The sequence below is a fragment of the Mobula hypostoma genome, chromosome 1 (assembly GCF_963921235.1).
Source record: "Mobula hypostoma chromosome 1, sMobHyp1.1, whole genome shotgun sequence".
Classification (NCBI taxonomy): Eukaryota; Metazoa; Chordata; class Chondrichthyes; order Myliobatiformes; family Myliobatidae; genus Mobula; species Mobula hypostoma.
The window spans coordinates 32,220,743-32,237,498 of NC_086097.1; the positions used below are offsets into that span (position 1 = coordinate 32,220,743).

The 16,756-nt window shown below is 49.2% G+C and overlaps 1 protein-coding gene across 5 annotated transcripts in view; it reads right to left on the reverse strand.

Annotated features, from left to right (window-relative positions):
- LOC134345253 (nesprin-2-like) overlaps positions 1 to 16,756 on the reverse strand; it is a 276,033-nt gene that overhangs the window by 175,011 nt on the left and 84,266 nt on the right. For 4 of the 5 annotated variants that reach the window (XM_063045672.1, XM_063045636.1, XM_063045664.1 and 1 more), the window contains 5 exons: positions 15,010 to 15,192; positions 7,652 to 7,789; positions 6,430 to 6,615; positions 4,203 to 4,325; positions 2,627 to 2,809 (listed from right to left, as the gene is read on the reverse strand). In XM_063045672.1, the coding sequence (XP_062901742.1) occupies positions 2,627 to 2,809; positions 4,203 to 4,325; positions 6,430 to 6,615; positions 7,652 to 7,789; positions 15,010 to 15,192 (813 nt within the window). The remainder of the gene's footprint in view (positions 1 to 2,626; positions 2,810 to 4,202; positions 4,326 to 6,429; positions 6,616 to 7,651; positions 7,790 to 15,009; positions 15,193 to 16,756) is intronic. The other variant, XM_063045656.1, reaches the window with a different exon arrangement.

Sequence of the window (16,756 nt, forward strand, 5' to 3'; positions counted from 1 at the left end):
AATCTGTGAAAGCGCGTACCACCAGGCTAAGGGACAGCTTCTATCCCTGTTATAAGACTATTGAATGGCTCCCTAGTACAACAAGATAGACTCTTGACCTCACAATCTACCATGTTATGACCTTGCAGCTATTGTCTACCTGCACAGCACTTTCTCTGTAACTATACCACTTAACTCTGCTTTCTGTTATTGTTTTCCCTGTACTTTCTCAATGCACTGCGTAATGAATTGATCTGAATGGATGGTTGCAATGCAAATTCTCATTGATACAAGAGACAATAATAAACTAATTAATTTAATTTACCAGCTGGTGTATTAACTGGGGTATTAAGACAAAATTACTGTTAGGTTTAGATGGGTTTACGTGAAGAAACACTAATTTAAAACAGCAATAAAAACTGGTCACAAAGTCGTTCAACATGGAAACAGACCCTTTGGACCAATTTGTCTGTGCCGACCCAGTTGTTACCCTGAGCCAGTCCCATTTGCCTGTACTTGCCCCATATCCCTCTAAACCTTTCCCATCCAATGTACAAGGTACACATATTGTCAAAGTATGCATGCAGTATACAACTCCGAGATCTGTGTGCCTGTCCAAATGTCTATGAAATGTTGTAACTGTTCCCATCAGTACTTCCTCTGGCAGCTCATACTGGAGACCTTCTGGTCTTAAAAGCATTTTAAAGGAGGAAGAGAAGTCAGAAGATGATTTTGATGAGTTGGGTACATGGGCTGTGGACTGGCAAATGGCTTTCAATCCAGATAAATGCGAGGTATTGCACTTGGGTGATCAAACTAGGGTAAGACTTGTACAGTGAATGATCGGGCCCTGGAGAGTATTATGGATCAGAGGAACCCGGGGTACAAGTGTATAGTTCACTGAAAGCAGGATCACAGGTAGACAGGCTGGTGAAGATGGTGTTTGGCAGGCTGGCTTTCATCAATCAGGTCACTGAGTACAGGAGCTGGGAAGTTATATTGCAGTTGTATAAGACATTGGTGAGGCCACACTGGTATTATGTTCAGTTTATGTTGTTCTAGGAAAGATATTTTAAACTAGGAGAGCAAAATAGATTTAGCAGGGCGCTGCCTGGACTTGGTGTCGGAGTTACAAGGAGAACTTTATTCCCTGGAACTAGCAGACTGAGAGGTGACCTGATAGAGATACGGTATATGAGATCATGGTCGGGGGAAAGCACATCATCTTTTCCCATAGAGGGTGTTGTGATGGAAATGAGACAGATTCTTTGGGCTCAAGGCAAGGATTCTGGACACACAGTTTTAACAATAAAAAGTTTATTTACAAGGGGAGAAGAGCTTTTGGACAACACAAGCGGCTACAATATTCGCACAAACGCACTTAGAATAGACGAGTGTGGGAAAAGTCGGGTCGGCAGTACAATACACAGGAAAACGGTGTGGGGACAGAGTACAGGTACATATACAAGCAAGGGAAAAGTAACTACGATACCTGCCCCCCTTGACTATGGGCAGGCAGGGCTCTCTGCTACAGGGACAACAATAAACGCTCCCAAAACTCTATTCAATGCACAGCTTACCACGCGTCTCCAACGCTGCTCTGCAGTCTTCTGCCTGGAGTGAAACAGGGTGGTCCCTCGAGCATGGCAAAAAAAAAGAGCAAGCCAAGCACCCTTTATAGGTCAGGGGGCTGGAGGGTCCAGCCCAGGTGATTTACCGGGGGGGGGGGGCAACGGCTTGGTGCTAGAGAGGTTAATCCAATTAAGGTGGCCAATGGTTAAGTGCGCATTGATTAGTTGGGAGGGGTGAGATGCCGACTGGCATGCGGTGTGCCTTCCGACCAGGTAGAGGGCAGTGCTGAGCCGTGACAGGCACGGCTGTCTGGATACGGAGGGGTTGCTTCACAGAGCACAGAGGTTCAAGATCAAAAAGGAAATCGGGTGGGGGGGGAGCTTCTTCACACAGTTTCCGTGTATTTGGAAAGAACTGTCAGAAAGTGGTTGAGGGGGGCATATTCATTATTCATTCAGCAATACAGCCTGGAGTAGGCCTGTCTGGCCCTACAAGCCACACTGCCCCAGCAACCCCACAACCCCTATTAACCCTAACCTAATCACGGGACAATCTACAACGACCAATTAACCCACTGTGGACTGTGGGTGGAAACCGGAGCACCCGGGGAAAACCCACGCATCCCACAGGGAGGACGTACAGAGACTCCTTACAGAATGGCGCTGGAATTGAACTCTGAACTCTGGAACACCCCGAGCCGTAACAGCGTCGCACTAACCGCTACAATGCCGCGGCACCCATCGAGCATTTTAGGTAAGTGCACGGGTGGGAGAGGTTCAGAGAGCTATGGGCCAAGCACAGACAGATGGGACCCGTTCACTGGGTAGCACAGTGTGGACATGTTTGGCCCCAGGGCCCGCTTGCATATTCCACAACTCAATGAGCAGTCAGACTTTGCAAGGCAGTGGGTGTAGGGTGTCTCAGAGTCAAGGGGTGGGGTAAGTAAAGGAACAGGCCATGTATAGTCTGTGTCTATCACATGTGCGAGCCACATCCATTCTATGTATGGATCCATGCCTATCCCGTGTACGTGTACGTGTACGCTTGTTGTCCGTGCCCAGCCCAAGGGACATACCTCCAGCAGGGAGCTCTGCTGCCTGGTCAGTTCCTGCAGCGGGTTAATCTCTGCAGAAATGCAGGCCACTCTGGTGAAGGCCTCGACGTTGCCCGAGTGACCCTCTGGTAGCACCAGGGTATTCTTGTACTCCGCCAGCATGCCAGCCGTCCCCCTCACCTCCTCCAGGCTCGCCAAGATCACCTGTCAGCAAAGGAGGGTCAGTACACCAAGGACACAGTCCCCTCAGAGCTGAAAGACGCACGGGCTGGACAACAACACAGGAGGCTGCTCAACCCATCAAGCCCCTGCTAGCCCCTTGGAGCAACCAATCACTCCCATTCCCCAGTAACCGATTCCTCCCCACTTGCCCTCTGATTCCACCCTTCACCCACATACTAAGTTATGGTCTTAATTCACAGAGATTATACTCTGGACCCCGTGTTTCCTTGGAGAGTCGGAGGAAACCGAAGCTCCCAGGGATGGGGAGAATGTGCAAGCTGACACGGACAGCAGCAGAGGTGGGGATCGAACCTGGGTCTCCAGAGCTGTGAGACACTGGGTTGCCCCCACCCCACAGTTTCAGGAGGCAATGGACAGGCAAAGCACCTGGGAAGGGCAGGAATGACACCACGCCCAGACTGCGCTGACCCCAGGCACTGTCTGGTACAACACATGGGGAGGGGTCCTTCACCAGAAGGGATGCCACAGTTCAAAGAGTCAGCCAACCAACCCACCCCCCCACCTCCCCAGGGGGGCAGCTAGACATAAGACACAGAATTAGGCCGTTTAGCCCATCACTTCTGCTCTGTCATCCATCAAGACTGATTTGTTATCCCTTTTAATCCCATTCTTCTGCCTTCTCCCCGTAACCTTTGATGCCCTGACTAAGCAAGAACCTATCAACCTCCACTTCAAATATACCCACTAACTCAGTTCCACGGCTGTCTGTGCCAAGGAATTCCAGTCTCTGCTCTAAATGGAATATTCAATTCTGAGGCTGTGCCCGCTGTTCCTACACTCCCCCACTATAGGAAAAATCCTCGCAATGGTCACTCCATCTAGGCCTTTTAGTATTCACTAATGAATTTGGTAAATGTATTAGAAGAATGAGGGGGGATCTCAATGAGATCCTTGTTAACTCCAGCAACAACAATCCCAGAGCTATCAAACACAATTCATTCATTAACCCTTTCACTTCCAGGATCATTCTTGTAAACCTCTGCTGCTCCCAGCACATCCTTTCTTAGAAACGGGGCCCACAATACTCCAAGTACGGTCTGAGCAGTGTCTTATAGAGCCTCATCACTACATCCTTGCTTTTATATTCGATGTCCTCTTGAAATGAATGCTAACACTGCATTGGCCTTTCTTCCCATTAACTCAGCCTACAAGTTAACCTTTAGGGAATCCTGCACTAGACTTCCTAGCCCCTTTGCACCTTTGAATTCAGAATTTGAATTTGCTCCCCGTTAGGGAGGGGCTGTGAAAGCTGCACAGGACACCATGTGAAGGAAGGGAACAGGGCCCACTGTGAGAGCGGACAGCCGCACACCCGCCAGGGACACACAGTCACCAACAAGGAGCTGCCACCCACCTGTCGGTTCGTCAGATGCTCCTGAATGGGTAAGTGACCAAGGTCTGTGGAGTGGAGGATGGCCTTAACCGCAGATACATTACTTTCAAGGTTTTTCACTTCAGATTCAAGGGCCTCGATCTCCTGCCAGAGAAACACAATCATTGGTCCAGTCAGTGTGGTTGTGGTGGGCCAGGATAAAGTGTGACTCTCCCTCAGTACCACCCCTCCCACAGTGAGACTACCCCCTCAGTACCATCCCTCAAACAATGTGACCCTCCCTCAATACCACCCCTCCCACAGTGTGACCCTCCCTCAGTACCACCCCTCCCACAGTGAGACTACCCCCTCAGTACCACCCCTCCCACAGTGAGACTACCCCCTCAGTACCATCCCTCAAACAATGTGACCCTCCCTCAATACCACCCCTCCCACCGTGTGACCCTCCCTCAGTACCATCCCTCCCACAGTGAGACTACCTCCTCAGTACCATCCCTCCCACAGTGAGACTACCCCCCTCAGTACCACCCCTCCCACAGTGTGACTCTCCCTCAGTACCACCCCTCCCACAGTGAGACTACCCCCTCAGTACCATCCCTCCCACAGTGAGACTACCCCCTCAGTACTACCCCTCCCACAGTGAGACTACCCCCTCAGTACCACCTCTTCCACAGTGAGACTACCCCCTCAGTACCATCCCTCAAACAATGTGACCCTCCCTCAATACCACCCCTCCCACAGTGTGACCCTCCCTCAGTACCACCCCTCCCACAGTGAGACTACCCCCCCCTCAGTACCACCCCTCCCACAGTGAGACTACCCCCTCAGTACCACCCCTCCCACAGTGAGACTACCCCCCTCAGTACCATCCCTCCCACAGTGAGACTACCCCCTCAGTACCACCCCTCCCACAGTGAGACTACCCCCTACCACCCCTCCCACAGTGAGACTACCCCTCAGTACCATCCCTCAAACAATGTGACCCTCCCTCAATACCACCCCTCCCACAGTGTGACCCTCCCTCAGTACCACCCCTCCCACAGTGAGACTACCCCCTCAGTACCACCCCTCCCACAGTGAGACTACCCCCTCAGTACCATCCCTCAAACAATGTGACCCTCCCTCAATACCACCCCTCCCACAGTGTGACCCTCCCTCAGTACCACCCCTCCCACAGTGAGACTACCCCCTCAGTACCACCCCTCCCACAGTGAGACTACCCCCTCAGTACCATCCCTCAAACAATGTGACCCTCCCTCAATACCACCCCTCCCACAGTGTGACCCTCCCTCAGTACCACCCCTCCCACAGTGAGACTACCCCCCTCAGTACCACCCCTCCCACAGTGAGACTACCCCCCTCAGTACCACCCCTCCCACAGTGAGACTACCCCCTCAGTACCACCCCTCCCACAGTGAGACTACCCCCCTCAGTACCATCCCTCCCACAGTGAGACTACCCCCTCAGTACCACCCCTCCCACAGTGAGACTACCCCCTACCACCCCTCCCACAGTGAGACTACCCCCTCAGTACCATCCCTCAAACAATGTGACCCTCCCTCAATACCACCCCTCCCACAGTGTGACCCTCCCTCAGTACCACCCCTCCCACAGTGAGACTACCCCCTCAGTACCACCCCTCCCACAGTGAGACTACCCCCTCAGTACCATCCCTCAAACAATGTGACCCTCCCTCAATACCACCCCTCCCACAGTGTGACCCTCCCTCAGTACCACCCCTCCCACAGTGAGACTACCCCCCTCAGTACCACCCCTCCCACAGTGAGACTACCCCCCTCAGTACTATCCCTCCCACAGTGTGACTACCCCCCTCATACCATCTCTCCCACAGTGTGACCCTCCCTGAGTACCTCCTCTCACAGTGTCACCCTCCCTAAGTACATCCTCTCCCACAATGTGACCCCCCAGTACCTCCTCTCCCATAATGTGACTCCCCTCAGTACCTCCCCCCCACAGTATGACCCCCCTCAGTGCCTCCCCTCCCACAGTGTGACCCCCCTCAGTACCTCCCCACCCACAATGTGACCCCCCAGTACCTCCTCTCCCACAATGTGACCCACCTCAGTACCTCCCCCCCACAGTGTGACCCTCCCTCGGTACCTCCCCACCCACAGTGTCACCCTCCCTCAGTACCTCCCCTCCCAGTGTGACCCTCCCTCCATCCCTCCCCTCCCACGGTAAGTGAGATGAGGGAGCAGGGGGCGCAGTGCTGGGAGAGGTGCCTCACCGTGGTGACAGCCTGGATCTCAGATGCCCTCTGGGCCAGGCCTTGCTGTAAGGAGATGCCACTGTCCTGCAGCCTGTTGACAGCAGCCATCATGTCGTCGGTGTGGATTGTCACGGACAGCTCTCTCAGCCTGGAGTTGAGGTCCTGCAGGCTTTTCTCCTTCTGTCTGTTGCTCTCTGCCAGCTTCTGCCATGAGGGGAGCAAGCAGAGGTGGGGGTCAGAATCAGGGCAGAGTCCACATCCAGAGAGATGCCCCAACACCCTCACATCCACCCACTACACAGCACCGTGAGTCACAGGGGAGGGCGTCTCCGACAGCAGACTGGCCCACAGGATTCAACAAACAACGCTGGGAAGATGCTGGACCTGAGAACCTGAATTGTCGGGAAGGTTTATCCCTGGAATGTAGGAGAACGAGGGGAGATTTGACCGGGATATATCCAGTCATGAGGGGTATAGGCAGGGTGAATGCAAGCAGGCTTTTTCCACCGAAGTTGGGTGAGACTAGAACTAGAGGTCATGGGTGAAGGGTCAAAGGTGAAACATTTAAGGGGAACTGGAGGGAGATTTCTTCTCTCAGAGAATGGTGAGAGTGTGGAACGAGCTGCCAGTGGAAGTGGTGGATGGGGGTTTAGTTACAAGATTTAAGGGAAGTTTGGATGAGTACATGGATGGGAGGGATATGAAGGGCAATGGTCCAGGTGTGACTGGAAGGGGCTAGGCAGACCAGGACAGCAAGGACTGCACAGGCTGAAGGGCCTGGTTCTGTGCTGGAGTGCTCTATGAATAAATTTGCCTTTTAGCCGAGGGGGGAGACCCTGGGTCTCACCCTTGAGGGTAAGAACCTCTCTCATGAAGGTTGGGTTTTCCCCCGTTAGAGTTAGACAGCACAGCATTAGGCCCTTCTGCCCGTTTGGATCATACCATCCCGTCTGCCCATATCCGTCTAAACCAGGGGTTCCCAGCCCTGTTTATGCCACGGACCCTTACCATTAACCAAGGGGTCCATGAACCCCGGGTTGGGAACCCCTGCTCTAAACCTTTACACCTCAAGTGCTGAAACACAGGATCTCCAAGGACTCGGCCTGACCAACATTGGAACTGCCAACAACCGGGGCTGGTGGAGAGATGTCGGAGAATGGGGCAGAGGCTGAAGTCTGACCCGCTGTCACCTGCTTGAGGGGCTGAATGGCCTGCTACGGTTGCAGAAGTCCTGACTCACCTGTACTGTGAAGAGCTGTTTGTTCAGGGACTTGGCTGACGAGCAGTCAATATTCTGGGAAAGCAGGTCCTCTGTGCTCTGAATCCAGGACGTGGCTGAATCTATCACCTGCTGGAACTCCTGCAGGCACTCCGGAATCTGCTCCCAAACACAAGCAGCCCTCAGTGCCAATCCCTATAGGGCTAGATATTTCTGTCTATTGTCACACACTCCCAGCGCAGGAACAGCACAGGCTATATAATGAGTAAAGATCCCTCTACGCTTCCCTGGGTCAGACACAGAGTGAAGTTCCCTCCACACCGACCCATCACATACCCCTGGGGTCAAAGACCCTGTCCCAGCACGCACTTCCAACAGGAGACAGAGAGTGAAGCTCCTTCCACACCAATCCATCACACTCTCCCAGGGTCAGACACAGAGTGAAGCTCCCTCCACATTGTCCCATCATACACTCTCAAGGTCAGACACAGAGAAAAGCTCCCTCCACACTGTCCCATCACACTCTCAGGGTCAAACACAGATTAAAACTCCCTAAACACTGTCCCATCACACACTCCTGAGGTCAGACACAGAGTAAAGCTCTATCCACACTGTCCTATCACACACTCCCGGGGTCAGACACAGAGTGAAGCTCTATCCACACTGTCCCGTCACACAGTCATGAGGTCAGACACAGAGTGAAGCTCCATCCACACTGTCCCATCACACACTCATGAGGTCAGACACAGAGTAAAACTCCCTAAACACTGTCCCATCAGACACTCCTGAGGTCAGACAGAGAGTAAAGCTCCCTCCATGCACTCTATCACCCACTCCCAGGGCAAGGGGAGCTCCTGAGGATAGGGCCAGTTAACCTTCTATTCAATTGTATTAACTTTATACTGACAAGATGTTTGTCTCTACAAGCAGGGGTAACAGCTGGTTCCTTAGAGAAGTGCAATGCCATCAAACCAGTCTATACGGTGACACCAGGGATAGCCGATGCTGAAATCTGATTTTGTGAAACGTTGATGATGTTTGACAGACATCACAAGATCACAAGACAAAGGAACAGAAGTAGGCCATTCGGCCCATCGAGTCTGCTCCGCAGCTCCCCCATGAGCTAAACTATTCACCCATCTAGTTCCAATTTCCGGCTTTTTCCCCATATCCCTTGATACCCTGACTAATTAGATACCTGTCAATCTCCTCCTTAAACACCCTCAATGATCGGGCCTCCACAGCTGTATGTGGCAATGAATTCCACAAATCCACAACCCTCTGGCTAAAAAAATTTCTCCTCATCTCTGTTTTAACTGGGTACCCTCTAATTCTAAGACTATATGGCCTCTTGTCCTGGACTCACCCACCAAGGGAAACAACCTTTCCACATCTACTCTGTCCAACCCTTTCAACATTCGAAATGTTTCTATGAGATCCCCTCTCATTCTTCTATACTCTAATGAATACAATCCAAGAGCCGACAAATGCTCCTCATATGTTAGCCCCTGCATTCCAGGAATCATCCTCGTAAATCTTCTCTGAACTCTCTCCAACATCGGTACATCCTTTCTAAGATAGGGGGCCCAAAACTGCACACAGTATTCCAAATGAGGTCTCACTAATGCCCCATAGAGCCTCATCAACACCTCTTTACTCTCATACACTATTCCTCTTGAAATGAATGCCAACATAGCATTCGCTTTCCTTACTGCCAATCCAACCTGGTGGTTAACCTTTAGGGTATCCTGCCCGAGGACCCCCAAGTCCCTGTGCACATCCGAATTTTGAATTTTCTCCCCATCTAAATAATAATCTGCCCGATTATTTCTTCTTCTGAAGTGTACAACCGTACATTTGTCAACGTTGTATCTCATCTGCCTTTTCTTTGCCCATTCTCCTAAACTGACTAAGTCTCTCTGCAACCTTTCCGTTTCTTCAACATTTCCTGCTCCTCCACCTATCTTGGTGTCATCCGCAAATCTAGCCACAAAACCATTTAATCCATAATCCAAATCATCGATATACATCGTAAAAAGAAGCGGCCCCAACACCAACCCCTGCGGAACACCACTAGTAACCAGCAACCAATTAGAATAGGATCCCTTTATTCCCACCCTTTGCTTTCTGCCTATCAGCCAATGCTCCACCCATTTCAATATCTTTCCTGTAATTCCATGGGCTCTCATCTTATTAAGCAGCCTCATATGCGGCACCTTATCGAAGGCCTTTTGAAAATCCAAATACACAACATCCACAGTCTCTCTCTTGTCAATCTTATTCGAGATTACCTCAAAAAATTCCAATAGGTTGGTGAGACAGGATCTTCCCTTCATGAAACCATGCTGGCTTTGGCCTATCTTGTCATGCACCTCGAGGTATTTCATAACCTCATCCTTGAGGATTGACTCCAATATCTTTCCAACTACCGATGTCAGACTAATAGGTCTGTAATTTTCTTTTTGCTGCCTCCTTCCTTTCTTAAATAACGGAACTACATTTGCGACCTTGCCAGAGTCTATTGATTCCTGGAAGATCATTTCCAATGCTTCCACAATCTCCAAAGCCACCTCCTTCAGAACCCTTGGGTGCACCTCATCCGGACCGGGAGACTTATCTATTCTTAGTCCACTTAGCTTCCCAAGCACTTTCTCTCTAGTAATCTTGACTGTACCTAATTCTATTCCCTGAGACCTCTGGCTATCAGGTATATTGCTCATGTCTTCCACTGTGAAGACTGATGCAAAATACTCATTCAGTTCCTCCGCCATCTCTTTGTTATCCATTATAATTTCTCCAGCATCATTTTCAATCGGTCCCGTATCTACCCATGTCACTCTTTTACTCTTCATATATTTTAAAAAATTCTTAGTATCCTTTTTTATGTTAATCGCCAACTTCCTTTCATAATTCACCTTTACTTTCCTAATGACTTTCTTAGTTTCCTTCTGTAAGTTTTTAAAAGTCTTCCAGTCCTTATTTTTCCCACTAATTTTTGCTTCCTTGTACGCCGTTTCTTTTGCTTTTATTTTTGCCTTAACCTCTCTCGTTAGCCACATTTGTGCCATTTTTCCATTCATGATTTTCTTTTTTCTTGGAATATATTTTTCTTGCATTTTCCTTATTTCTTGTAGGAATGTCATCCAATTCTGCTCTGCAGTCCCTCCATTTAGTTTACTTTTCCAATCGACTTGGGCCAGTTCCTCTCTCATACCACTGTAATTTCCCCTGTTCCACTGAAATATCGATACACCTGATACCAGCTTCTCCTTTTCAAATTAGAAACTGAACTCAGTCATATTATGATCACTGCTTCCAAGGGGTTCCTTTACCTCCAGCTCCCTAATCGCCTCAGGTTCATTACACAGCACCCAATCCAAAACAGCCGGTCCCCTGGTGGGCTTCTGGACAAGCTGCTCCAAAAAGCCATCCTCTAGGCTTTCTACAAACACCCTCTCCTGAAATCCAGTACTTCCTGACTTTCCCAATCCATTTTCATATTAAAATCCCCCATAATTACCTTGAAATTTTCCTTCTGACACGCTTTTTCTATTTCCGGCAGCAACTTGTAGTCCACATCCTGGCTGCTGTTTGGAGGCCTGTATATAACTGCTATTAGTGTCTTTTCACCCTTGCCATTTCTTAATTCTACCCATAAGGATTCTACCTCTTCTGATCCTATGTCCCTTCTTTCTATTGATTTGATATCGTTACTTACCATCAGGGCCACACCACCCCCTTTACCTACCTTCCTATCTTTCCTATACACTGTGTATCCTTGGACATTCAGCTCCCAATCATATCCCTCATTTAGCCATGACTCTGTGATGGCCACAATGACATATCTTTTAACCTGCAGCTGTGCAGCAAGGTCATCCACTTTATTTCTAATGCTGCGTGCATTTAAGTACAGTACATTTAGATCAGTATCTGTTGCTGATGTTGCTAAATTTCTATTTTGCAGCAAATTATCCGGTATATTCACCGGCCTGTCCTTCTTGCCATCTTTGCAGCACAGTATTTTTGACTTATTTCTATTTTCCTCTTCTTCGACCCTAACACCTTGGTTTCCTTCCCCTTGCCAACTTAGTTTAGACCCTCCCTAACAGCTATATTAAACAATCCCGCCAGGATATTAGTACCTTTTGAGTTCAAGTGTAATCCATCTTTTTTGTATAAGTCATACCTTCCCCAAAATAGATCCCAATGATTCAAGAATTTGAAGCCCTGCCCCCTGCACCAGTTACTTAGCCACACATTTATCTGCTTAATTCTGCTATTCTTACCATCATTAGCGCACAGCTCAGGCAGCAATCCTGATATTATTACTCTGGAGGTCCGGTCCTAGCTCCCAGTAATCTTTCTTCAGGACCTCCTCTCTTTTTCTGTCTATGTCATTGGTACCAACATGTACCAAGACTTCCGGCTGCTCACCCTCTCTCCTCAGAATACTCTGGACTCGATCTGAGACATCCCATACCTTGGCACCAGGGAGGCAATACACCATCCGGGTACCCTTGTCCGGCTCGCAGAATCTCTTGTCCATCCCCCTTACGATGGAATCCCCTATAACTACCGCATTTCTTCTGGCTCTCTTGATTTCGGCACTGGGCAGAATGCCAGAGTCTCGTTCACTGTGGTCCTCCTCTGTCAGGTCTGCCTCTTCAACAGTATCCAAAACAATATATCGATTTCTGAGGGGGACTGTCACAGGGGTGCTATCCACTACCTCTCTATAGGTAGTATCTATCACCTCCTCACTTTCCCTAATTAGCCGAAGGTCATCAATTTCCATCTCCAGCACCTTAACACGGTCCTTCAGGAGCCTCATCTCAGTGCAGCTGGTGCAGATGTAATCCTTGGGGAGGCTGGGAGTCTCCCAGGGTCCCCACATCTGGGGACCCTGACATGCCAGGGTTCCTCACGAAGGTAACAAGCAGGGCTGAAGAAGGGGCAGCTGTAGATGTGGTGTGGCCAGATTTCCTGAAGGCATCTGACAAGGTCTCACGTACAGGTTAAAGCACGTTCAGGGCTCATGTGTTACGGGACGTGTGTCGACCTGGTTGTATAGTCCTGGTGATCCAGGCCATAAACAACTTACGGAGGACCATCTCAAGAGCAAAACAACAATTCTGACTGAGGTTAGGGGCGGAATCAGATGTATATAAGCTCTGGCAGGGCTTGCAGGCCATTACTTCCTACAAAGAGAATCCAAACATCATGAGTGGCAGCGATAGTTCACACTTCACTCCCAGATTAACTCAACAGTGTTTACCCTCGCATCAAAAGGGAGAATGAAATCACAGCAATGAGGATCACTGCAGCATCCGATGACCCTGTGGTCTCTGTCGCAGAGGGCGACGTCAGAATGCTTTTCAAAAGTGTGAACCCTTGCAAGACGACAGACCCCATGTTGTACCTGGTAGGGGCTCTGAAAACCTGTGCCAACCGACTGGCGGGTGTGTTCAAAGGCATTTTCAATCTCTCAATGTTACAGTCAGAAGTTCCCACCTGCTTCAAATGGGCAACAATCATACCAGCGTCCCAGAAAAGAAGGGTGGGCTGCTTCAATGACTATCACCCACTAGCACTCACATCTACTGTGATGAAGTGCTTTGCGAGGTTAGCCATGGCCAGAGACAACTCCTGCCGAAGCAAGGACCTGGACCCACTGCAATTTGCCTATCGCCACAATAGGTCTACAGCAGATGCAATCTCACTGGCCTTGGATCACCTGGACAATACTAATACTTCAATTCATTGCTGTTCCTTCAGCACTTTGTGTTCATTGCTTGAATTTCCAGCATCCGTAGATTTTCTCTTGTTTGCACTGTATGCTTTTTTTTACCGATTGTGTACCATCTTGTAAAAATTGTGTATCATTTACATTTATGTTTTTCTTGTGAATGCTGCTTATCTGCTGCTCTGTGCCTGTGAGGCTGCTGGTTTTTCACTGCACCTCTGCACCCACGGACTTGCGCCATATCACCACAAGCTCAGCTTTGATTCATTTACAACCTACAAATTGGTAAATGGATGTACTATTGTCATGTGTACAATGACAGATGACAGTAGCAAGATCACTCCTGGATTACCAGGCACTGTTCTAAAACCTTTTAACCTCCTCTAAGTTTATTCTGACACTTTCCTCCCATGTAGCCCTCTAAGTTTCTTTCATCCATGTGTCTATCCAAGTCTCTCTTAAGTGCCCAGAATATACCTGCCTCTACCACCATCCTTGGCAGTGCGTTCTACACAGCCACCACTCTCTGCGCAAAAAACTACCTCTGGCATTCCCCCTACTCTTTCCTCCAACCACCTTAAAACTATGCCCCCTCATATTGGCCATTCCTGCCCTGAGGAAAAGTCTCAGGCTGTCCACTCGACCTATGCCTCTTCCTACACACCTCTATCAAGTCATCACTCATCCTCCTTCACTCCAAAGAGAAAAGCCCCAGCTCACTCAACCTATCCTCATAAGGAGTGCTCTCTGATCCAGGCAGCGTCCTGGCAAATCTCCTCCGCACCCTCTCTAAACCTTCCACACCCTTCCTGTAAAGGTATGGAGGCTTCCCCGTACAGGATCGGAAAAGGCTACAGAGGTTTGTAAACTCAGTCAGCTTTATTATGGATATAACCCTCCCCATCAATGAGGACATCTTCAAAAAGTGATGCCTCTAAAAAAGGTGGCATCCGTCATTAAGGATGCCCCACCACCCAGGATAAGCTTCCTTTTTGCGTTGCTACCATCAGGGAGGAGGTACAGGAGCCTGAAGGCACACATTCAGCATTATAACCATATAACAATTACAGCACGGAAACAGGCCATCTCGGCCCTTCTAGTCCGTGCCGAACTCTTACCCTCACCTAGTCCCACCGACCTGCACTCAGCCCATAACCCTCCATTCCTTTCCTGTCCATATACCTATCCAATTTCTTTTAAAATTACAAATTCGAACCTGCCTCTACCACTTCTACAGGAAGCTCGTTCCACACAACTACCACTCTCTGAGTAAAGAAGTTCCCCCCCTCGTGTTACCCTTAAACTTTTTCCCCTCAACTCATGTCCTCTTGTTGAATCTCCCCTACTCTCCATGGAAAAAGCCTATTTTAGGAACAGTTTCGTCCTCTCTGCCTTCAGATTTCTGAACATTACCTTGGTATCTTGCTCTCTTTTTGAACTTTTTTAATTTATTGTATTTGTTATCTATAGGAACGTTTTATGAATTGTACTGTTCTGCGGCCAAAACAACACATTTCATGACACATGTCAGTAACGATAAACCTAATTCAGGTTCTGAGGCGACAAGAACTGAACATGATACTGCGAAGGTAGAGGCCGGTTGAAGAAGGTGGGAGACAAGGCCGCGGGATTTCACCTTGTTGACCAACGCTGATCTCTGCTCTGCCAGCTGAGACACCTGCTGGTACAGCTGGAAGGAGTCCAGCAGAGAGTCCATCAGCTGCTGGGCCGGCCCTGGATCTTCCTCCGCCAATTCCTGTACGTCGCCATCCAGCTGAGAGAGGACAGAGTGCCACGCATCAATCTTACTCCAGATGAGCTGAGAAAGAACAGCGAGACAGACAGCGTTTAGTACGGGTAGGTGCGAGGTATGGCACGTGGGCGAGGCAGACTGGGGCAGGGTATTGGATCTGGATGCTTTTATGACCTAAAGATTCTTTGGAAGTCAAGAATGAGGCATTAAACTCCCTGCTTTTGTAACACTTACTGAAAGTATAAAGAAGAAGCAAGGAGAGAGAGAAAGAAAGCAGCAAAAGGCTAAAAAGACTTCTCAAAGCAGACTGCACCAAACAGAAATTCTACTGATAACAGTTAACCACTAAGACACCCAGATTCAGGTGAGATGACACACAACAATGAAATCAAGAAGATTCCACAAAAGTCCAGAGTCAGTGGTAACCACTGAACAATCACGTGTATGTAGGTGATTAGATAAAAAAACTAACAAGCGTAGGAAAGTTAAACTACAAGAAAAACAGCAGTGCTACACCCCAGTGCAACAAGGGCACGCACGGCAGGGAGCAGGGACAGAGGGAGTAGTCCAGAACAGAGAGACCTCGGGGAGCAGGCACACAGTTCCTTATAAAGGGTGACACTGGTAGAAAGAGTGGTGAAGGTCGCATTTGGCACGCTGGCCTTCATAGGACATAGAACATTACCGGCCCTTCGGCCCACAATATCGTGCTAACCTTTTAACCTACTGAGATCAATCTAACCCTTCTGTCCTACATAGACCTTTTTATCCGTCATCCATCATCAGAGTCTTATAACTAACCCCTAATGTATCTGCCTCCACCACCACCCCTGGCAGGATGTTCCACACATTCACCGCTCTGTATAAAAAACGTACCTCTGATACCACCCCATTCTCTCCTCTCATCATTTTAAAATTACACCCACTCGCATTCGCCATTTCCACCCTTGGAAGAAGCCTCTGGCTCCTCGTCAGCCAGGGAACTGAGTACTGGAATTGGGGCGTCGCGTTACAGTTGTACAAGACATCGGTGAGACCACGAGTGCAGAATTGTGTGCTCTTTTCATCTCCTCTATTTGGAGATACAGCACAGTAGCAGCACTTTCCGGCCCCGAGACCCCCGCCAGCCAAGTGCAAGCACGGGACCAATTAAACTACTAACCCGTACATCTTTAGAATGTGGTATGGTAGGATACAGGAGGACCCAGAGAAAACCCACATAGTTAGGGGAGAATGTATAGACTCTTTACAGACAGCAGTGGGAATTGAAGCCTGGGTCACTGGGCTGCCCCTCAAAAACTCAGTTCAGGTCACCCTGCTACAGGATTAAGCCGGGAAGGCTGCACAATAGATTTGAGGACAGTACTGGGAATGGAGAGATTGAAAAAGCTCGATCGTTTTTCTCTGGAGGGCAGGAGACTGAGGGATGACTTTACAGAGGTTTATAAAATCATGAGGGAGTGTAGATAATGTGTACGGTGACAGTCGTTTCCCCCAGGGTACGGGAGTCTAGAGGGCATGGGTTTAAGGTGAGAAGGGGAAGATCTAGAAGGGGCCTGAGGGGCAATGTTTCCACCCGGAGGGTGATGGGTAAATGGAACGAGATCCCAAAGGAAGTGGGTACAATAAC